This window comes from Uranotaenia lowii, chromosome 3, assembly GCF_029784155.1.
Source record: "Uranotaenia lowii strain MFRU-FL chromosome 3, ASM2978415v1, whole genome shotgun sequence".
NCBI classification, from domain to species: domain Eukaryota; kingdom Metazoa; phylum Arthropoda; class Insecta; order Diptera; family Culicidae; genus Uranotaenia; species Uranotaenia lowii.
In genome coordinates, this window is record NC_073693.1 from 295,071,824 (window position 1) to 295,095,195 (window position 23,372).

Sequence of the window (23,372 nt, forward strand, 5' to 3'; positions counted from 1 at the left end):
TTAATCGAGATTTGGTTTGGTTTTATCGAGAAGACTCAGCATCTCAAAAATCTCAAAGTAAAATCTCAATACAAACATCGATTTTTCTTATCGATTTTTCTTAATCTTTACTATAAAATTAAGGACTCAGTGCAAATTAAAATTTTGAAAACACAATCTTTAGCAGAATAACATGCCCGGTCCTATAGGGGGTTGATGGTCTTTTGAATTTTTAAAATTATTCACGTTGTGGGCGTGTTTCTCTAACAAATGAGGCCTAGGTTGAAAACAAAAATCGATCCTCAAACTCAAACAGCCGTAGCTAGCTAATCCTTGGACGAATTCTACCGAATAACTTTTTTTGAGTTATTCAGAGGGTTTAGTTTAAATTTGCTGATTATTTATCTACTGTATACTTAAAAAAATTGGGATAAGTTATGAAATGTAGAGGCAACTTTTTTGGAAAAAAAATGTGCCCGTCTACGCCTAAATTTACACGAGCAAATGGTTTTGAATTTCTAATTTGCCTCTGAAGATCCAAATTCTTCATTTTCTACTAAATTTTAGGAAGATGACAAATTTGAAAGAAATGAAGAAAATTGTAAAACTGAAATAATTCAAGTATGGGAGAGTGGGGAATCATGGGCCACTTTTTTTCGTTGTTACATAACTTCTTTATTATAAAAGATAATATAAAAATAAAAAATGGTATGGTTTTCTACATTTTCAAGGTATCATGAGGTATTTTTTTAAATTTTTAATAAGTTATTTTCCCCAAATTCTGACTGTTTGAAAAAAAGCAATATTTTTTGGATTTTGAAAAATGGTGGGGAATCGTGGGCCACCAAATACAAATTGACCAAATAACATGCGAAGTTTATGAGTTGACCCAAAACTGTAATTTCATAATTCATTTCGTTATTTTAAAGCAATTTCAGATGACGAAATAAAAAAGAGAGCTGTGTAATGAATCGAATTCTTATATATGATGGACCAAATATTTTTCATAAATCTTCATTTGGCATAAGAAAACTTTGCAGATAGGAAAAACGTATTTTAAGTTCTGAATGTGTATAAAAACATAAAAATATAGGTGATTCAAGATGTGTGGCCCACGATTCCCCGCAAGCTATGATTTGCAAATTGGTTGCGTTTGTGTGACTTATTGATGTTTCATCAAAAATTCCTTTTCCACGTGAAAGATCATGACAAAACTAAGATCATAAGCGTATGAGCATATTTTTGTTATGCACTTCAGGTTCCGCATCGATGAAATTAGCGGGTGTTTTTTTAATTATGTAAGTAAATTTTTCTAACTTTTTTTAGCTTGATAAATAAAAGAAGCATATGATGCGTATTTCAGTCAACAACATATAGGAATATATGCTCGCGCAAAGCGACGACGATGACAGTTGGTTTGAAATTTTTATCTCAACACACATCTGAGATATTAAAAGTGGCCCACGTTTCCCCATGGCCCACGATACCCCACTCTCCCCTATATTTTTTTCGTTGAAGATAAACATTGCATTGCCTTCACCATGCAATATTTTTTCCATTCGCTAGAAGAAAACAAGAATATTGGCGCAGACTAAGTTAACATTGTTAACATAAATTAACATAACAGTTTTACATCGAAAAAGCGACAATTTTTTTCTCAATTTTATATATAAGAGTTTGAATTTGTTTGCAATAATTTTTAAATAATCTTATTTTCAGAATGCTTCCAAAAACTCCATTCATTTTATTTGTTTAAGATAGGGAAACTTACTAGACGATTTATTTAAGAAATAACATTCAAATTTCAGGATATCACAAAATAAAATAATTCAAAAAATCTAATTTAAGGAATTTAGAATTAACTCAAATCGTTTGCATTAAAAAATTTCATTATTAAACAAAAAACTGAAAAAAATAATTAAGATTATTAAGGTTATTAAGAAAAAAAATAGTAATGCAAAAGTTTTTCTGAGACCAAATTTCGATTAAAATTATGAAAATATATTTTTAATTTTAAAATTCATAATGAAGTTTCAAACGTCATGAACAGCAAATGTCAATGTCATTTTAATATAAATTTTTGAATGTATTTTCGGGGAACGGGAGGTTCTCTACTTCTTTTTTTTTGTGTATTTCACGATATTTCAAAATTCAAGGGAAAATCATAAAATTAGAATCATAATTAAAACTTCATGGAGAGATTATACACTGTAAATCATGTTTGTTACCTAATTAATTGGCCTTGTCAACACCACTGGGTAATGTTCCTCGATAACCAGTCTACCAAGTCAAGGCAGGGCTAGTTTATTTAGAAAATGAGAATAGGAAAACGTCAGATCAATAATTTCGAAACGTGTTAGCTGCGTGGTGATTTCGATTTATTAAAATTTCTAATATACAGATTGTTACAAGTTCCGTTTATAGTTATTTGAATATTACCAACAGAAAAGTCGTAAGTTAGATCATTTTTAATGTGAGTTGAATTCTATTTAATATTATATTTCTGTTCAGGCTATAAAGGAGCAAAAACAACTCGTATAAATAAATTTATCGCTTTGCACGAGGTGAAGAAAACACTAAATTAGTGAGTATATTTTCAACCTTTTATCAACTGCTTAACTAACAGAAATTGTAATTTTAGTTTGAGCCGCATTAAAATAATAAGTCGCTGCAAATAAAAGTGTATCTCTCAAAAGATCCGAACAAACTCAAATAATTTACGGATCTAACCTCAAAATGAGCGAAACATCCAACCTTACACTTACACCATGCGCAGCCTGTTGCCAAACATCCACAGTGAACGAGGAAATGATATGTTGCGATTCCTGTGACCAGTGGTATCACACCCGTTGCGTGAGTGTAACATCGTCAAAGGATTACGAAGGCAAAAAATGGTTCTGTCCGCAACCCGAATGTAAGCGCAAACGTCGAGAATATCTTGCTCAGGAAACTGCTTCTAAAAAGTCATCAGCAGATCCGAGAAAAGGCTCCGCAACGGGTGATATTCCTGAAAAGTCCGGCACAAAGACTGGAACAAAGGCTGGAAGCAAATCCGGATCATCCGGTTCCACTCTTTCGCAAACACTACAGCAGTTAGAGGAGGAACAAAGGGACCTTGAACGTGAAATGGATGAACAGAAGATTATTTCTGAAAAGCGCATGCAGATTGCCAAATCCTTGAAAGAAAGAGAGCTTCAAATGCAAAAGGATATTCGGGAAAGAGAGTTCCAGCAGGAACAAGAACTTCTGAGGAAAACACTCGAAGACGAAAAAAGGCATTTGGAAAATATGCGAAAACTGCGGAACTCTTTCGAACAGGAAGTGGATTCGGTAAGAAAGGAGATTCTATATCTAAACGCTCAAAGTACGGCGCTAAATGAAACCGAGCTTTTAGACCGACCGGCAGGGTCAGATAGATCACTACGTGTTGAACCAAATAACTTACCATCGATAAGAGCGCTGAACCAAACTACGACCGTCAACAAGATGCTTCCTGATCAGGAGAGTGTAAGAGATTCCGAGCATTCAAATAGCGAATCCGATGAGAGCAGCGGAAAGGAGGATGACGAAACCCCAAGGCCATACGGGTTGGGGCCTTCTCGACCAGGACCATCACGTGCTCAACTTACAGCGAGGAACGGTCTAACGAAGAAGCTACCGATATTCACGGGCCGTCCTGAGGAATGGCCTCTCTTTTCTAGTGCTTTTCAAGTGTCCACGGAAGCATGTGGATTCACAGAAGTCGAGAACCTCGTTAGGCTTCAGGATAGCCTCAAGGGTCAGGCATTAGAAAGCGTCAGGGGAAAGCTTCATCTCCCTAAATCTGTTCCAAAGATCATGGCAAAATTGCGCATGCTGTATGGGCGGCCTGAATTGATTTTACAAAGCTATTTGGAAAGAGTACGGAAATTAGAAAACCCGAAAGCCGATAAGTTAGCATCTTACGTTCCTTTCACTAACGCAGTAGAGGAACTGTGTGAGCACTTAGAAGCAGCTGAACTCACACAACATTTAAATAATCCCACTCTTATGCAGGACTTAGTTAACAAGTTACCAGCAAACGATAAGCGTGCTTGGGTCCGGTACAAAAAAAGGAAGTCGGAGGTAACCCTTCGAACGTTAACGGATTTTTTATCGAAGATCGTTGAGGAAGCTTGCGAAGCCAGTGTTTCGTTGGATTTCAAACTTGAAAGTCGACCCGCCCCCTGTAGTAATACACCCAAAGCCAGAGGGAAGGAGAAGCATGGTATGTACACCCATATTAATGTACCGGATAATTCGCTGTACGGTGTTAGTAACACTTCAGCAGTTGGAAAGAAGTCGTCATTGAAGCCTTGTCGCGTATGTCAACGCACGGATCACCGTCTGAGATTTTGCCAGGATTTTAAACAGCTGAGCTATAATGATCGGGTACAATTGGTTGACAAATGGAAACTGTGTAGAACGTGTTTGAATGACCACGGAAATGCTACTTGTAAATTCAAAATTATCTGCAACGTGGGTGGTTGTCGAGCTACACATAATTCCCTGCTGCACCCCGCAGATTCTGCTTTTCTAAACGCACATTTCAAAGCTCCAACTGCTACTCTTTTCCGCATGGTGCCAGTCACGCTCTACTCTGAACAACGCACTGTAAAAACTTTGGCATTTTTGGACGAAGGAGCCGCGGTGACTTTGATGGAATCGAATTTGGCCAAGTTACTTGGAGTGACGGGGCCGATCCAGCCATTAACGATATCCTGGACTGCCGATGTGACCCGGGTAGAAAAAGATTCAATGTGTATCAATCTGTGGATTTCAGATCAACAATCCACTGAAGTTTTACTAATTCGATCGATTCAGACCGTCGACAAACTGATGTTGCCGAAACAATCGTTAAATGCAAATGAAGTTTCCAAAAGTTTCGAGCACTTAGAAGGCCTACCTATTGTATCCTATAAAGGTGAAAGACCAGGACTGTTGATAGGATTGAACAATCTCCATTTATTCTCTCCTATTGAGTCGAAAATAGGTCAGGAAGGACAACCTATTGCTGTAAGGTCCAAGCTAGGTTGGGCAGTTTATGGGCCATCGAACCATTTCCCTGAACAGAATGGGTTTTTCGGATATCATGCAAGGATCAGTAATGCGGATATCTACAACATACTAAAAACATCATATGCTTTGGAAGAGCCTAGTGCTAGTGTCGTATGTGAATCTGACGATGAGAAGCGAGCGCGAGAAATCTTAGAATCCACCACGGTCCGGGTCGGAAACCGTTTTGAAACTGGACTTTTGTGGAGGTGTGATGATCCAGTTCTACCCAGCAGCTACGACATGGCAAAAAAGAGGATGATTGCATTGGAAAGAAAGTTGGCTAAAACTCCGGAGTTGTTCCAAAATGTGTGTGACCAAATCGAAGAATATCAGCGCAAAGGATATGCACACAAGGCGTCTGTGGAAGAATTGGCCACCACAGGAAACAACAAAATATGGTATCTTCCAATCAACATAGTGTTAAATCCCAAAAAACCAAATAAGGTCAGGCTGGTGTGGGACGCGGCTGCCTCTGTTGACGGTATTTCGCTAAACTCGCAACTTCTCAAGGGTCCCGATCTTTTGACTCCTCTTACCTCCGTCATATGTCATTTCCGGGAGAAAAGAATTGCCTTCGGTGGGGACATCCGAGAGATGTACCACCAAGTGCAAATAAGAAGTTCGGACAAGCAATTCCAAAGATTTCTCTTCCGGACAAACCCAAGCTTACCACCTACCACATACGTGATGGACGTAGCCACTTTCGGGTCCGCGAGCTCGCCGTGCTCAGCCCAGTTCGTTAAGAACCTGAACGCCAAAGACTTCATGAAACGATTCCCTGAAGCTGCACGGGCGATCATCGATAAACATTATGTCGACGATTATTACGACGCTGCTGACACAGAAGATGAAGCGATAAGACGAGCCGAAGAGGTAAAGTTTATTCATTCCCAGGGTGGTTTCCATATTACCAACTGGGTTTCAAATTCAGAGCTTTTCCTGAAATGTCTTGGAGCAGACAACGGCGATCGAGAAATTCATTTCAACAGTGATAAACTTACCGAAAATGAAAGAGTGCTTGGAATTATTTGGAATCCTCGACAAGATGAGTTTTCGTTCTCCGTAAAATACCGCGAAGAGCTGCAACCGTACATTCTGGGAAAAAAGGTACCCACTAAGAGAATTGTTCTGAGCTGTGTGATGTCATTTTTCGACCCTCAAGGATTTTTGGCACCATTTACAATTCATGGAAGAGCACTCATCCAGGATCTGTGGCGCACAGGGTGCGCATGGGATGACGAAATTGATGCTCAAAGTCTTTCCAAATGGAACCGGTGGATAGGCCTCATTCCAGCTGTGGAAAGTGTTCGAGTTCCGAGGTGCTATTTAGGAGGAAACCATTCAAACAAAATAGAATCGTTGCAGTTGCACATTTTTACAGACGCCAGTGAGCACGCCTACGGCTGTGTGGCGTATTTTCGAATAAAGTTTGGAAAAGACGTAAAATGCTCTCTGGTTACTTCCCGGATTAAGGTGGCACCGTTGAAAATACAATCCATTCCGCGGTTGGAACTGATGGCGGCCACAAAAGGAGCACAACTGCTAGAGTTCGTTGTTTCAAATCACTCTTTACGCATTGACAAATGTTTCCTATGGACAGATTCACAAACGGTCTTAAGCTGGATTCGTTCGGATGAGCGGAATTATAACAAGTTCGTTGGGCTTCGCATTGGCCAAATATTGGAATCGACGAACGTAATGGATTGGAACTGGATACCGTCCAAGTTGAATATCGCTGATAGTCTCACCAAGTGGGGCCAAGGACCGCCTTTAGAATCAGACGGAGTCTGGTTTATGGGGCCACATTTTCTCTACGAACCGGAAGCAGCATGGCCACGACAGCAGCTGCCTGAGCCGAACACAACAGTTGAATTGCGGCCAGCGCTGTTGCATCACGATATCGTTTTCACGGAACCTTTGATCGGTGTGGAAAATTTCTCTCGCTGGACAAAATTGGTAAGAGTTTTGGCTTTAGTTTGTCGATATGTAAACAATTGTAAAAGAAAAGCTGAAGGCGAACCCATATTCACGCTGAAAGCAAACGATACACTATGCAAACTGATAAAATGTGAGATGAAGGTTATACAGCAGCCGTTACACAAAACTGAGTTTCAGCAAGCGGAAAATATCATCTGGAAAATAGCACAGAAAGAAGCATTTCCTGATGAAATGAAAATTTTGATAAAAGCAAATTCTAAGAAAGATAACCAACAAAACCATATCGTAAAATCAAGTTGTCTCTACAAATTAAGTCCATTTCTCGATGAAGCAGGTGTCCTACGTATGGGAGGACGATTGAATTCCGATAATCTACCCTTTGATTTTCGCTACCCTATAATTTTGCCAAAACGAAACAAAATTACCCAATTGTTGATTCTCAACATTCATTCCAAACTGGGTCACTCGCACAGAGAGACAGTATACAGTGAACTACGAAAACAATTTTATATACCGAACCTTCGAGCTGAAATATCACAGGTAATGAAAAATTGCAATTGGTGCAGGGTGTATCGTTGTAAACCAAAAGCTCCACAGATGGCACCACTACCCGAACAACGAACAAGACCGAGTTTACGACCATTCAGTGCAGTGGGTGTGGACTATTTAGGACCAATCGAAGTCACAGTAGGTCGTCGCAAGGAAAAAAGGTGGATATCACTGTTCACTTGTTTGGCAGTTCGTGCAATACATGTGGAGGTTGTACATAGTTTGGACAGTAAATCGTGCCTTATGGCTCTCCGACGTTTTATGTGCAAACATGGAGTTCCTGATGAGTTCTTCTCGGACAACGGAACCAATTTTCGTGGAGCAAATAGAGTGCTGAATGAAATCAAAGAAGATATCAATTTGTCGTGTGCGGAAAAGGTAAACAGCTCAAAAACAGTGTGGCATTTTAATCCTCCTGGTACGCCCCATATGGGGGGCATATGGGAGCGTATGGTTCGTTCCCTGAAAGAAGCTATGAAAGCATTAGACGATGGTCGAAAGCTCGATGACGAGATTCTTCTCACAACATTGGCAGAAGCGGTTGATATGATTAACTGTCGCCCGTTGACGTACATGCCACAGGAGTCGCCCTACGCTGTAGAAGACGGCCCTCTGACGCCAAACCACTTCATGCGCGGTGTAGTCAAAGCTGAAGATTATGATGTAGACGAGTCTGTGAGTTTTGCAAATGCTCTGCGTAATACGTATAAAAGATCGCAGTATCTAGCAAACGAGATGTGGAAGAGGTGGTACAAGGAGTACTTGCCAACCATCAACTGTCGAACAAAGTGGTTTGAGAAAACCAAACCGATCCAGAAGGACGACTTAGTTTTCATCGTGAATGACTCCAACCGGAAGAAATGGATTCGAGGAATCGTCGAGCAGGTGATACCAGGTGCAGATGGACAAATCCGGCAAGCGATGGTGAGAACCAATGGTGGAACGCATAGGCGAGCGGTGACGAATCTGGCGGTGTTGGAAATCTGTTGCGGAAACTCTGGATCACCAGGTGGAACCGAACCAGGAGTTACGGGTTGGGGAGTTGTCAACACCACTGGGTAATGTTCCTCGATAACCAGTCTACCAAGTCAAGGCAGGGCTAGTTTATTTAGAAAATGAGAATAGGAAAACGTCAGATCAATAATTTCGAAACGTGTTAGCTGCGTGGTGATTTCGATTTATTAAAATTTCTAATATACAGATTGTTACAAGTTCCGTTTATAGTTATTTGAATATTACCAACAGAAAAGTCGTAAGTTAGATCATTTTTAATGTGAGTTGAATTCTATTTAATATTATATTTCTGTTCAGGCTATAAAGGAGCAAAAACAACTCGTATAAATAAATTTATCGCTTTGCACGAGGTGAAGAAAACACTAAATTAGTGAGTATATTTTCAACCTTTTATCAACTGCTTAACTAACGGAAATTGTAATTTTAGTTTGAGCCGCATTAAAATAATAAGTCGCTGCAAATAAAAGTGTATCTCTCAAAAGATCCGAACAGGCCTTATCGGTGAAAAGTGATGAATTCTACCTGCCATCCGCTTATTTTCATCATGTTTCATTTCTGCTTACTTTCTATCCGTCCATAAATTTTTTTGATCTTATGATGTTCTTACTAAAAAGGGCATCGATTTTCACCGATAAGGTCGATAAATTATGTAATACACATAATCAACAAATATAAATAAATCTTTGATTTTAGAATAAAGAGCTTATCTTAGGGCTTATCTATCTACATATATAAAATTTAAATAATAATAAGAACTTTTAATTGAGTATCAGGGCTGAAATTATAGTTTCCTAAATAGATTGCAAAATAAAAAATGAATGAAAGTAATGGTTCTTAGGCACGAATTTCTACCACCTTTCATTAACCATCATTAAAAATTAGTTATGAATTTCAAAAGAATAACTTTAAGAAATTATAAATCATTATTTTGATTTTGATCGAATCTGATTAAATTTTGTTTCGTTTTAAATCTATAACATAAAATATACATATTATAGATGAAAAAATTCAGATTCTGCATAACAGAAAATTCTTCAAACAATTTCTAATTTCAATTTGAAGCATAAAAACACAAAAATTTTAGCAACAAAATGTGCTTAACTTCTGCGTTAATAACGAGTTTTCAAAGTCAAGACGAAATAATGAGTTTTAATGATGCTGTTTTAACATGAAGGAATTTGTGTTTTGGCGATAAACATCCAGAATTCAAAATACATATTTACGAAAGACAAATTAATTCACATTTTTCCGAGATGCAAGAAATTACCTATGATTTTACTTATTTAGTAATTAGCTGAATTTGTTTTTTGTTTCTACCAGCTTTTGTTTTTGGTATACATTTTGAAAGTAAAAATGTATCTAAGACATTTGTCAATTTTTTGGTAAAAAAATTAAATTTTACAAAAAATTAGGAAATAAAGGTTTTAACTTGATGATAAATTCTCCTGAACCCTTGAGTAAATTCGATTTCTGGGTAAAAATCCTTAAAGTGTTCATTCCGTTATTTTTCCCCGTTACAGGAATTGTTAAATAATTCCCAACCAAATGAATTTCGTATATCTTTTAAGCTAAAGTTTAGTTCTTTACTTGAAGTTAAAAGTTTTTTTTTAAGTTCTTTATTTTTAAAAGCTCATACCTTGAGGCTTTAAGGAGCCAAATTGGTTTTGCATGAAAAAAGTTGTTGTATGTATGTATGTATGTATGTATGTATGTATGGTTCCCCCGTCGGTAGCAAGGTCCAGCCTATGTCTGTGTGGATTGGCCTTTGAATTGCTTCTCAGGCTTCCACGGCCGATGGTTCGTCGAGGGAAGTCATCCAACCTTCAGAGACCTACAATGGTTGGCAATCCACTCTGCTTGCAGAGTCACAGTCGTACCGGAAAAGTTTTTCAATAACTGTCCGCCAACTGCAACGTTGATAAAGTTGCGAATCCTTAAGGCGTTGTATCTCCGAAACAAGATTTTCTAGGCAAAATCTGTATAGTTTTTTTCGGGAATTTGGCACAACGGATGATAATAAATAGTTTAAAACTCATTTTTTTTTTCATGAAGGTTAACTACTTCATCATTTATAAATAATTGATTTCACTTTAAACTAACTCATTCTAGAACTTCTAAGCGCCAAAACCCTAAAACTAGAGGTTGTCGACAAAGTCTGTCTAAAAAACCTGAATCCCCAATAATCCTCCAAAATCAATTTTTAAAATGTTTGCCCAAAAAATGTGCCTGTTTTCATTTTTCCCAGCTATAGTAGACTATCCTAAAAATGAAACTTTGGTTATCAAAATCGCATTTGATTAAGGTTTTCCATTAAAGAATAATATTAACACATTAAGGACCGCGAAGAAATTAAAATCGAAAAACATCGGAACTTGGCAATCGATATCTCAGAAACCCCTGTACTAAATTTAACGAAATTATAATTTTTTAATACCCAAGTGTAGTGTTAAACTTTGTCAAATATAATTTCATTAGTAAATTTGAAACATTTGAGTTATGTTTCTAGATTTAGCACACTAGCGACGTGCAGAAAAACGAAATATCTCGTATTTGGTCCGCAATGTGTTAACTTTTAGAAACTAATCTTTGACCTTTCATTTCATGATTTTTCATTTTTCCTTTAAAATCATTTTAAACAGTTGGAATTGGAAATAACGAGTACACCAAAAAAAAAAAAAATTAAAATAAAATACGATTTTTCACTTTTTCCATACATTATTTGTTGCAAATTTGTTACTCTATGAAACCAAGGGTTAATTTCGTTGTTTTGTTATATTCAAAAATAATACAAAAAAAATGGAAATAATGTGTACGTAAAGAAAAAAAGCTTTTTCACTTTTTTCACCAATCATTCGTTACTATTTCACTCGTTTCAATTCAAATAGAATTAAAAATCTAGAAGAAGAGTTAGAGAAAACTTATAAAAATACAGATTCAAAAGCTTCAATTCTCAGAATCAGATTTTGAAAATTTCATTTTTGAATAAAAGTTGTATTTAATAATTGACGAATATAAAAAAAGGAATTGAATCCACAATTCATAATGATTTCAAATTTCAATATTCAGCAAAAAGCTTCAGAAAAAAAAATAAAATATCAGATTTTTATCGGTTTTGAATTTATAACAATTTTTACCAAACACTTTTCTTACATGATTGGTCTTTCAAATGTGTAGTTGCATAATAAGCAGCATAAACATTTTGTTGTGATCCAAGCACTGGTATGGAGAAGCCCTGGAAAAACATTGTGGATAATTTCAATTTTTTTTCCACATTATCTTCTCCTAAAATATGTGTGTATTAGGTATTTGCATTTGTAAAATGACATTTATAACGAGAAATTCATTGAAGACTTCATAAAATGATAATTGTTAAATAGCTTCATATACGAATTAATAAAAATCTTTTTATCAACATTTTTTAAATGTGAATATTACCTCAGTACCTATACATTTTGTAGATTGGCCCAATAATCTATCCTGTGCCAAATTTCAGCTCAATTTGACTTGATTAAGGGTTGCCTCAAAGGTTTTTTGACCCTCAAATGGGATCAAAGGAAATCGGGAAAATCGAAATTTAAATTTTGATGGTCAAAAAACTGAAACTTTGAGTGATTTGAGGCAACCCTAAATCAAGTCCGATAGAGCTGAAATTTGGCATAGGCCAGTATTTTGGGGTCGGGTTCAAATCTCGATCATTAAATTGCTCCCATACATCCGATTACCACCCTAGTATAAATGCATTAAAACTGATTTAATGAAAAACGGGGGCTGAAATATTTATAATTTTTTTTCTTAAATGGTGATCAATTTTAATTACAACCATGGATGGCGATAGACACATTTGATAGCAGTAGTGAAAATGCCTAACTGCTATCGAAACGTACAGAGTTTGGAATTTTGCTGTTCTCAGTTTGTGATAATCTCAAAACATACTTTTACCCGACTCATAATTTTACCCCACCTTACTCTATTGTACTTTGTGTTGAGAAGAAGTTTGAGAGCTAAGACCGAAAAAAAAACGCTGCCTTCCGAATGCTACCTTATGAGGTCCAAGATGTGCTGATTAGTCAGGGTTTGTCGTGGTTTTTGAGAGACCGTCTTGATTTTTAAAAACTCTTGAATTGTCGTGATTTAAAAAAATGGTCTTAAAAATGTCCTGAATTGTTCTGACTTTCAAAAAACCATATTAATTATTATCAAATTGGAAGTTAAATGATGAAAACATCGAACAAACCTGTAATAGAATAGTTAAAGCCATTGTACGGGAGGAAATCTTCGGTAAATGCGATATTTAATTGGTGTATTTCGATAGAAAAGTGCTGGCCAGTCAAGGCCGGCTCACTTCGGTTGCATAATTTAATGCGTTCACAGGTGTTTCATCTTTATTTATGCAATTCAAGAAGAGTTGCAGATAATATCCTGAAACCAAGTGGTGTGCTGGAAAATTCCAATTTTTTTTTTCTTCACGATGTCTAGATTTTTGATAAAATACCTGGGATCTCAGGCTACCTTTGACAGTTATTTTCTCGAGAAAAAATTCAATACAGCAGTGGGGATGGTTGCCACAAGTATAGATTTATCTGAATATGTACAGATTTTTGCATCATTTTTGTACAGATTCTTCCCGCTCAGGAGACAGATTTTTAGGATTTGGTTCAGGTTAGTAGTTAACTTCTGGATTTGAACACCTTTTAGGTTATTAATTATTTTGATAAGAATATGCCTTTTGAAATTTGAGAGCACAGAAATGGTATAAAACGTCAAACAAAATTAAAAAAAAAACTGTTTTTTTTTCTCAAACATTTTGCACTGATGACCTTTTTGATTGTTCTTTCACTTTTCGGTGCTGATTTTTGACTTATTTTTTCCAATGAAAGAAAATGTTTTAATGTGGCAACGCTGACAATGAGGAAGAAATAGTTCGGTAATAAATTTAGAACAGGGCGAATGCCCCGAATGTAAATAATTGAGTTGTCAGCCGGGAGAAAAATTACGTTGGAAGACCTACTTTTTGATTGTACAACGTTAACTGAATGATAAATAAAGAAAACAAATTAAAATTTTGCTGGGAGCTTATGGAGCTGTCAAACTTTAAACTCGTTTTTCTCGAAACAATGATGTTGGCGTATTGCCGCATTCCAAATTCGATACCGAGTTGTTATTTATTGTACGTTGTGTGGCGGGAGTTCTTCTTTTTTTTTTTTTTATTACACCCACCCATGTTATTTTTTGCTTATGATTTTACCTGACTTTAAAGCATTTTTTGTGAAATTTAGTGGAGCTGTTTTTATGTAGGTCACTGAATTTTAGTTTGATTGAAAATAAAGAAAAAGGTTTATTTTTTTAATTCAATCATGGCAATTTAAAAAATTAGGTTCCTGCAAGATTTTACGAAAAATAGAAGCTAATCACAACAATGATACGCAATTTTAAGGTTATGTCAGATGATTAAAAAAAAAAGCATAACATTCAAATCCATAACATACACAAAAGAAGTGAAAAATGGCAAGTCATACATATATATATTCAAGACTCAGTCCATTCAGAACTGGGGTTGTATTTCAACCAAGAACTGGAAGCGTGACTTAGGACAAGTTTGCAGTGTATATTGTTTAGATTCTAGTGATTCAAAACGATGCTGATAGTGGATTATTATGAATTTCAAGATTCTCGTAGTTAACTGATGATAAAGCTAGCGTTCGATTTCGAAATTTACTAGAATCAGTTGATAACAAATAGTTTGCGTCTGGCAAAGCTGTCAATCGGAAGTTCCAAGAAATGACTCATATTTTTCTTACTTGGTAATTTATTCATTTTCTATGAGAGAGGCACCAATTCACATGTTCGTAAAATATTTTTAGGATTCTTCTATTCTTTTTACGTTTTGAACCATTGGAAGCAAAGCTGTACCCTTGCAGCCGGCTGCTGAACGGACGCACTTGTTACGTGGAGAATGTAACGATCGAGTCCTGGGGCGATCACGCATCGGTTCAGTTTCAGGACGTTCTTCAGATCATCATTGAATCGAGTAACATTTCCCTCTTTTCATCGGAATTGTTCGCCAGTTTAGGAGAAACCGATTTCCTTACCCTGAAAGACAGCAATATTCATACCGTTAATTTTAGCTCCGACACGTTGAACTCGTTGAGAATTCATAAAACAGATTTGAAAAATCTGAGCATCGTTCCGGTTCCAAACAACAATTTGAACACATTGATGATCAACAGAAATCCGCTGACAACGTTACCGGATAGTATTCGATATTTGTACGGTTTATCGATCCTTGATCTGTCCCAAAACCGATTGGAAACCATCAACCTGGATTGGTTTCGACAGATGGCCAAACTGATAGTTTTGGATCTTTCCTGGAATCGTCTAACGAAGCTAGACGGTAGCTCCGATCTTCGTCTGCAGCAAGTTAAGAATCTTTGGATTAATCACAACCACCTCACGCAAATCCCGTGGTTTCCGATTGCTTTCCCCAAACTGGAACGAATTCGCCTATCGGACAACTACTGGAGCTGTCCCTGGATCCTATCGATGCGTCAGATAATCTGGGATCACAAGATCACTCTCTACGACTCGGATGGTGCTTGCAGTGAGCGAATGGAAGGTGGACTTTGTTGCTATGACGTTACCCCGGAAGACCCGGAAGCATCCCGGTACGAATTGATCGAGATTCTTGTTCAACCGCAGACGGGATCCGATTTGATGATTGATGACCAAGTGGTGAAGGATACAAACGCAACGGAAATGGTTCTTCCTTCGGATAATGGAAGCTGTCCGGAGCTGCTTAGCCAGATTAGCTATCTGCGACAGGATCGAGTCAGGCTGGCAAAAGAGAAAGTCGAACTGGAGCAACGGTATGAGAAAAAAGTGGCTTCGTTGCAGAACATTTTAAGAAGCGTGCGGGAAGATTTGGAGGAATCGGAGAAGGAAGTTTCGCAGTACCGGCTGAAGGAACGATTGCAACTTATGGCGAAAACTAGTAAATTGAGCTAAACATGTTAATTATAGATCAATTATAACGAAAGTTTTTAGTAGAGCTCAAGTCTAGGTGACGATTTCATTTAATGAAAAGAACCTACATACAAACTGAATGAAGTTACTAAATGAAATAAGCCAGCCGAAAAGTGTTTCAAAACCATATGCCATAAAGATGGTCAAATGTTACTAATAAAACTAACCCTTATCCTTCCCAGAAACTTTTACCCGTTTACCCGTCCAGGGACTGTCCCTGGAGTGACAATTTGACACTCTTAACTATAGCTCTTTTTTACAGTTCTAGTTTTGGAAACCTCGTAATGTTTCTCAAATATGTTTTTCAGATGTTATACAGCTACAATTCATCAGTTTTCCGTTATGCAAAGTCTAAGAAAAAAAATCCGAAAAACCTGCTTCGGAAAAGACTGTAGATCAGCTACAGAACGCTTTACTTAGTGTCCAAGAAAGCTGAAGTTAGAAGCTATAGGGCTAAGTGAGGTAACTATGAAAAAAGGGTAATTCCGAACAAACTCCATAAGCGCCGCTAGGGTCATAGTAGGGTCTCGAAACTGGTCAAAAGTGACAACAATAATAATATTATTTATAAGTTTTTCAGAATTTTTGGTCTGTAATAATATGGCAAGATGCCTCCCATCTATGTAAAACTGAAAATAGCCCATAACTTTTCAACAGCAAATTTTAAAAATCAAAAAATCTCAATGCACTGTTTAGAGGTGGTTTCAATCTTGGAACATAGCCAATATCAAAAGACATCACGAAACAAAAATCGTAACAGTGTTCATAATTACCCCATAGACAAGGGGGTAATTATGAACAAACGATTCACGCCCACAAGCTGCAACTCAAAAATGAGAAAAAAAATCCTAAAATGGAGAAGTCATTCATTTTTGGTTACTTTCCAGAATTTTAGCATTAAAGAGCAACTTGTTTGAGCTGATAGTATGAAAAACTGAGTAATTTTGTTCATAATTACCCCACCTAGCCCTACGTTTTTTTTTCCTGTTGGGGAGAGAGTCCACTGCGACCATCAAGTTGATCTATTGTGGTATAACCCCGCGTTATATTTTTTACTTTGCTATGCTACTTGACACCCCTGCACTATTGGTTGAAGTTGCAGTTGTTTACCGGAAGCACTACGAGCACACACATAACTAGGTAGGATCTCCAAGTGCAATCTAAGTTCCCTTGAAAAGATCCATCCACATGCATGTGCTGCATCATTGAGGCGTACAATTCCAAGGTATACCCGGCTTTTCACTAATGCTAAAACCGGCAACCTTCATCAAACTATGTGTGCCAGGTTATGTCACGACCGGGATTCGATCTCATGAACGTTGGCTTAGAAGACAAGGATGGTATCCTCTAGGCCACGATCGGCTGGCATCTAGCCCTACGTTGCACACAAGGATATATTTTTGTGTAATTTTTCAAGCTCTTGACCACAAAAAAATGTACCACAAATCGTACTTTTCAACAATGAACCGTCAAAACTGTTTAAGTAACAGCAGATAAATTTTGGAAAGAGGTTTGAAAAGATAACGTGATTCGGCACATTATGCATTTTCAGATAGTCAAAACACGTAATACAGAATTTTGGATGAATTTTCAAAGGTTTGGATATGTCGAACTTTTTGTCAATTTGCAATTTCTCAGATTTTCTTGCACATAAATTAAACTTTGCACTGCATTTTGAGTGGATTACGAGGTTTCTCAAACTATAAATTTTGTAAAAATCGGTTGAGAAACAATAGAGATATAGCGGTTTCAAGCGAGAAGTGTCAAATTCACATTCAAGGTCTGATTAGGAAGTTTTTTTCCTAGGCTTTCAGGGTGCATCGTAATGATGCAAAAATAAAGATTCCAAGATTTCATTGAGGTTCCTGTTTTTTTTATTTGGATGCACCCGAATAAAGTTACAAGCCACCAAACTTCCAGAAGTGTCATATTGATACTCAGAAGCGAATTAGGGTTTGAAAAAATAATCTCCATATCTTAATCTTTGTCTTGTAAAAAATTCAGATTTTTGTAATTTGATCTCCATAGTTTTTTGATCAAATGAAACATTATACTTTTTGAAAACGAGCGAAACGAATGTTATAAAGCGCAGTTTTTCGAATACAGCTTTGATGACTTACGTACTCTTTGGTTCTGAAGAATTTAAATCGGATTTAGGCTGGAACAAATTTGAAATCCTTCCTTTGCCACTTGCAGTTGCAACATCATGAGGTGGGGAGCGTAAAAAAAATAATCCATATTTTCAATTAATGGGAACAAATTGAACAAAAGATTGCATGCAATAAACTTGTAAACGATCTAAATTGAACGAAATCGAAAAATAGAGATATTTAAATTGATAATTTGAAAATACAGTAGTTTTTCGATTTTATCACGCTGAATTCACCGTAATAATGGTAAAACCCTGAATTTGACAAAACTTGAAACTAAAATAGAAAAACGGCAAATGAATTCTGAACGATTTCCAAAAACAACGTGATAAAATCGAAACAATAACCGTGATAAAATGGAGTGTGAGTTTAGCGAGTATTGGAAAATCGAACAGTGATAAAATCGAAAAACTACTGTATCTCGAATTTAAAAAGTGATACAGTTCCCAACTTATACCGTTTAACTTTAGCTCTTTCACTTGTTTCAAAATTCAACAAAATAGGCTAAAGGGGGGAGGAAGTAGTTCAAAAAGAATAATTTCATATTTCTCCCGGCCTTATTGGTATATCAGTTGACAATCATTGTTAGTCGATTTTAACCAATTAGTAAACTTGACTGATACCACTTTACGTCGTTAACCTTTTCCGCTATAGTCTTCAATGGTCGGCTTGCTTCTTGTACAACAACTGGATCACTAAGTCGAACCTGGATAGGCTAGAGTTTTTTAAGATTATGGCTTAACCTCCATAAACAAGAGAAATCGTTAGGTCTCTTGATACTCGATCATGTCGCAAAACTTTTGTAAATGAAATCATAGAAAATTAAGAGGCGAGAGCCCTTTTAAGGCTGAAGAAATGTGAAGATGTTATAGTTATTGTCATTAAAAGTAAACTTTAATAAAAGTTCAAGATCAATATAAAAATGAATGTTTGTCTGTCTGTCTGTTACCTATAGACTCGAAAACTACTAAATCGATCAATTTGAAATTTGGTACGTGAGAGTTTATGGGGTCAGAGAATGGGGTTTATGGGGTTTTTAAAATACCTTGAAACTGCTCCAACTTGATGGAGGGGGGGGGGGGGTTCCCATACAAAATTAGAAATAGAACATAATTCGAGCAATTTCCGGAAATTTCAGTACCGATCTTCAAAAATTTGGTGTTTAGCCGTTTTTGAGACCAGGAATGGTTTCGATATTATTAAATTCAAAACCCCGCCGAATCCAAACAGGAGGGGTTCCCATATAAAATTTAAAGAATTATCATAAAATCGCCAATCTAATTTATTGATTTGACAAATAAGTTTTTACAAAATTAGATAATATGTTCCGAAAATCACTCATTTCTCATGAGAGACACTAGAAAGTTTTCAACAGCGAAAGCAAAACCGAAATTGTCGATTGGTTTCTCTCATAACGGGGCAAAGATTGTGTTTGACAGCTGCTGCGCTGCTCCTAGAATCAAAGAAATAAGATTCGAAAGAGAAGCGTTCCCCCTCCAGTTGGAATTCACAACTGAGTGAGGACCCTACCTTTCTTGCTCAGTCACTTACTCACTCTTTCACTCACTCACTCACTCGATCACTGATCGATGATCGAATGCTGTCTGCCTGATTTATTTTTCTTTGTTGTTACTGTTATTGGGTCAGTATGTATGCATGTGTCTGCCAGTATGGCAGAGAGTACGAAGGTTGTATAAACAGATGCAAGGCCGCATTGATTGAATTTGAGTGAGTGAGTGTGTGAATGGCTGTTTGAATTGTATCTGGTATCAGTAAGTATCTCAATCACTTCTGATACAGCAGGTAGTGAGCTCGAGTGATCGACTTTGATGCGAATTAGCTCTCGCTTTTGAATCTTGTTTACATTGATCTCGCATTATCGCTCTGCCTACTCTCTAGTGAACTACAGGCAGCAGCATTCGGCTTTAATTTTTTCCAGCTGGAAACGGACCATGAGCGTTTCTACTGAGTAATTTTCGGAACATTGGATAATGTATTGTTTTGATAGACGCTCCCATTTTAAATGAATGAAGATTCTTATCTAATAAATGTTAGTCTGTCTGTCTGTTTGTTCCGTTATGTCTCGTAAACTACTGAACTGGTAGATGTGAAATTTTGAATATATGAGTTTTTGGAGTCGGAGATGGTTTCTAAAATATTTTCAAACCGCTCCGACTTTAAGGAACGGAGCGGGGTGGAGGCTCCCATACTAAATAATATGAGGCAATTTTCGGAAACTACCGAGCTGATCAACGTGGAATTTGTTGCTTAGCCGATTTCAAGGCCGGGAATGGTTTCTATAATAACTTTCAAACCTCTCCAAATCTGAATCCCAGGGGCTCCCACACAAAATTAACAATAAATCTACATAACTTTAACTCGAAGAATTTTTTATAAAAATTTATGAACGTAAGCGTTTTGACATAATGAGTTTGTTAATTGAATTGACAAATCAGTTTAAAAAAATACATTGTATTGATAGACGCTTCCCATTTTGATGAATGAAGACTCTCATATTTGATAAATGTAACATACATATCAACAAAACCAATGTCTAAGTGTTTTCATAAAGTTTGACATACGTTTTGATTATGAACAAAATTTCCTGTAGCAAATACTCCAGCTTAAAAGAGGAATATTGAAAGAAGGTAGTGCTCAGAGCCATATTGTATTTTTTTTAAATTGAAATCCAATTTTATTTGGGACCCCCCCCCCCCCCCATCATGAGGGTCTAAAAAAGCAAGTGAGATATTCTACTCTACATTCAAATCTTAACTCAGATGATGCAAAAACCTCAAAAACTGATCTCAGGTTCAGAATTCTGCTACAGACTCAAAAAAATTCTCACTTGTTGATTCAGTTCTATGTTTAAATTTCAAGTGAGATATAACTCATTACGGAGGTTCTGGTTTAACAAAACCAAATTGTTTTTCCATTAGCATAATTAGAATTTTGTATGCTGTTTAGGATTCTTATTATCAGTAAGAATCATAATTAGAAATAAGAAATTAAAAGCTGTTTTGAAATCCCGGTTCAAATTCGGTCTCATCAGTTTCTAAAATCCTAAATTCTAGTTCCGAAAACCATGATATTCCAATGAAATTTTCATGGATTTTAGAAACTCCAATTCATGATTTTTACGAAATAGGTGATTTGTTTCATAAATTTGCATATAAATGTTCAAAAAATAATTTTCCGAATAGGGAAAATCATAATCAGATTCATTATTTGAAATTCATATGTTTTTCAGATGCACATGTTGGATTGTAATTCAATAATTGAAAATATGAATTCAGGTTGTAGCCAAAAACATCAGAGTTAAAATTACAAATTCATGAATCAAAATTCACGTCTTACCACACATTGAAAATTCTGATCTGGATTCAATACTTAAAATATTTTTTTGAACATTTTAAAACAGATTCAAAATTTGAATTGAAATCGCTTGAGATCAAAGACTAATAATTTGTATTGTTAATTCAATTTCAAATTTCCATTTTAACATTTCAACATTAAGTAGAATTTCAGTTTATTTTGCAAATTTTGTTTAATACAAAAACCTCCAACAATCCATTTTAGTTATGAAATTTATTTTAAAGGAAAAATATTTGGTGATAAAAAACATGTAACTTTCTCTTTTAAAAATCTTCAAGGAATTCTATAGTTTTTTAGTCTTTTGTTTAAGATTATTGATATTGCAGTTTTTAAAAATGCCAATTTTTAAACTAAAATCTTAAGTTTGAATTAAGTTTGCAGTAATCAGATTTGAACCGCTTATTTTTAATCTTTTCCTTTAAATTTGGAAATTTTAATTTATTTACATCGATGTTTATAATATTTCCATTTGCTTAAGAGTTTTTTTTGTTCAGTATATTTGTTTTGAGCATAAAATAAGTTATTTTTAGGAAATTGTAGACTTTTAAAAACTTACTTTACGCTCAGGTCAAATGAACTGAATATACCAGACTCTGGAGCACAATTTATGATTTTTACCATCGATAAAAGTAAGTACCTGATTTTGTTACTAAAAGCTATAAAAAAATAATTCAAAATCATCTAATCATTTAATTGATTTAAGAACATATGTTTTAAAATTACTTTTATGTACGCAAAACAATTAATGTAAAAGAACGTAAAAATGGATTCTTAAATGGTATGGGAGAGTGGGGAATCATGGGCCACTTTTTTTCGTTGTTCCATAACTTCTTTATTATAAACGTTAAAATGAAAATAAAAAATGGTACGGTTTTCTACATTTTCATGGTATCATACGGTTTTTTATTTAATTTTTAATAAGTTATTTTCCCCAAATTCTGACTGTTTGAAAAAAAGCAATATTTTTTGGATTTTGAAAAATGGTGGGGAATCGTGGGCCACCAAATCCAAACTGACCAAATAACATGCAAAGTTTATGAGTTGACCCAAAACTGTGATTTCCTAATTCATTTCGTTATTTTAAAACAATTTCAGATGATGAAATAAAAAAGAGAGCTGTGTATGATCGCATGGATTCCAAAACCTGGCTCGCGAACGTTTTGGCATAATTTCTTATATGGGATGGACAAAATATTTTTCATAACTCTTCATTTGGCATAAGAAAACTATAGGGGAGAGTGGGGATACTTGATCCCCTTTTCTTATTTTCACCATATCTTTTTGGAAAAATTTAGCAACTCGCTTTCTTTTACATTTTCTGACAGCGTGTAACTTCAAGTTTCTATGCTCCTAAAATTAGAACGGTACTTGAACCCGTAGATGAACTAGAAGCATTTTCGTGGGAGTAAAAAAATTGCAATATTTTTGAAGTTAGGGGATACTTGATCCTTTATTCAGGAAGCCCTAATCCATGGAAAAAATCAAACAAAACGCCAAGATAGAATGGTAATTGACTAGTTTGGTCATGTTTGTTCTCATTTCACAATCTATAATTGTCAGAAAAATAAATTCCATAGCTTATTCTCAACCCTTATGACATTGCATACTTACGGGCGCAATTGTTTATAAACAAGAGAAAATCAATTATTTTAGCCCTTTTATTCAGATAATTGATGGATGAATATTAGCTATTCGATAAATATTAGTAATCTCGTAATCAGCAATGACCACGATCCACTGAGAAGAAGAATATACCGGGATCATGTGTACCCAAATATTAGGGATCAATTGTACCCAAAATCAACATTTTAGAAAACTTTCCCTGAAAAAAGATGGGAGTTTTCCATCGCTTTGAAAATATTGTATTTTGAAGTTCATTTTACACTTGAAAGATTGATGTATTGGAATAAATATTTTTGTTATAATATTACCATGTTAGGAACATTTCAAAATGATGAAAAAAGATCTTCAAGTCACATTTTGTGAAATTTTTCAAACAAAGTTCAATAACCCAAAAACTTATTTTGTTAAAATTTTTTGAGCTTCAACCATTGCTGTTTTGTTCCATTTGGCACATTTTTCTAGAACATTTGATCTTTGTACGACATTCCAGTTTGGAGATATAGCTAAGGAATCAAGTATCCCCAGGGATCAAGTATCCTCATTCTCCCCTACAGATAGGAAAAACGTATTTTAAGTTCTGAATGTGTATAAAAACATAAAAATATAGGTGGTTCATGATGTGTGGCCCACGATTCCCCACAAGCTATG

At 35.8% G+C, this 23,372-nt stretch overlaps 3 protein-coding genes across 12 annotated transcripts in view; 2 read left to right on the forward strand and 1 right to left on the reverse strand.

Moving 5' to 3' along the window:
• The window catches only part of LOC129751631 (uncharacterized), a 277,390-nt gene that overhangs the window by 126,725 nt on the left and 127,293 nt on the right, over positions 1-23,372 (reverse strand). The gene's annotated exons all lie outside the window — the stretch shown is intronic.
• Positions 2,237-8,952, forward strand: LOC129751630 (uncharacterized). 3 transcript variants are annotated; one of them, XR_008738761.1, is made up of 2 exons: positions 2,237-8,794; positions 8,854-8,952. XR_008738761.1 is itself a non-coding variant. In XM_055747237.1 (2 exons), the coding sequence occupies exon 2, from the start codon at positions 2,716-2,718 to the stop codon at positions 8,602-8,604; it is 5,889 nt and encodes a 1,962-aa protein (XP_055603212.1). In that variant the 5' UTR covers positions 2,237-2,563; positions 2,621-2,715; the 3' UTR covers positions 8,605-8,948. The 3 variants fall into 3 exon arrangements, 2 of the variants coding, with proteins under 2 accessions (XP_055603212.1, XP_055603211.1); XM_055747237.1 differs by having other exon boundaries at positions 2,237-2,563; positions 2,621-8,948; XM_055747236.1 differs by having other exon boundaries at positions 2,237-2,431; positions 2,491-8,948.
• On the forward strand, positions 14,248-15,807 carry LOC129751633 (uncharacterized). The gene is made up of 2 exons (XM_055747248.1): positions 14,248-14,357; positions 14,418-15,807. Exons 1-2 carry the CDS (start codon positions 14,335-14,337, stop codon positions 15,556-15,558), a joined length of 1,164 nt encoding a protein of 387 aa, XP_055603223.1. The 5' UTR covers positions 14,248-14,334; the 3' UTR covers positions 15,559-15,807.

Coding starts and splice junctions, on each gene's coding strand:
- LOC129751630 (XM_055747237.1), top strand. CDS start 2,716: ATGAGCGAAACATCCAACCTTACACTTACACCATGCGCAGCCTGTTGC.
- LOC129751633 (XM_055747248.1), top strand. CDS start 14,335: ATGACTCATATTTTTCTTACTTG. Junction 14,358..14,417: donor ACTCATATTTTTCTTACTTG/GTAATTTATTCA, acceptor AAATATTTTTAG/GATTCTTCTATTCTTTTTAC.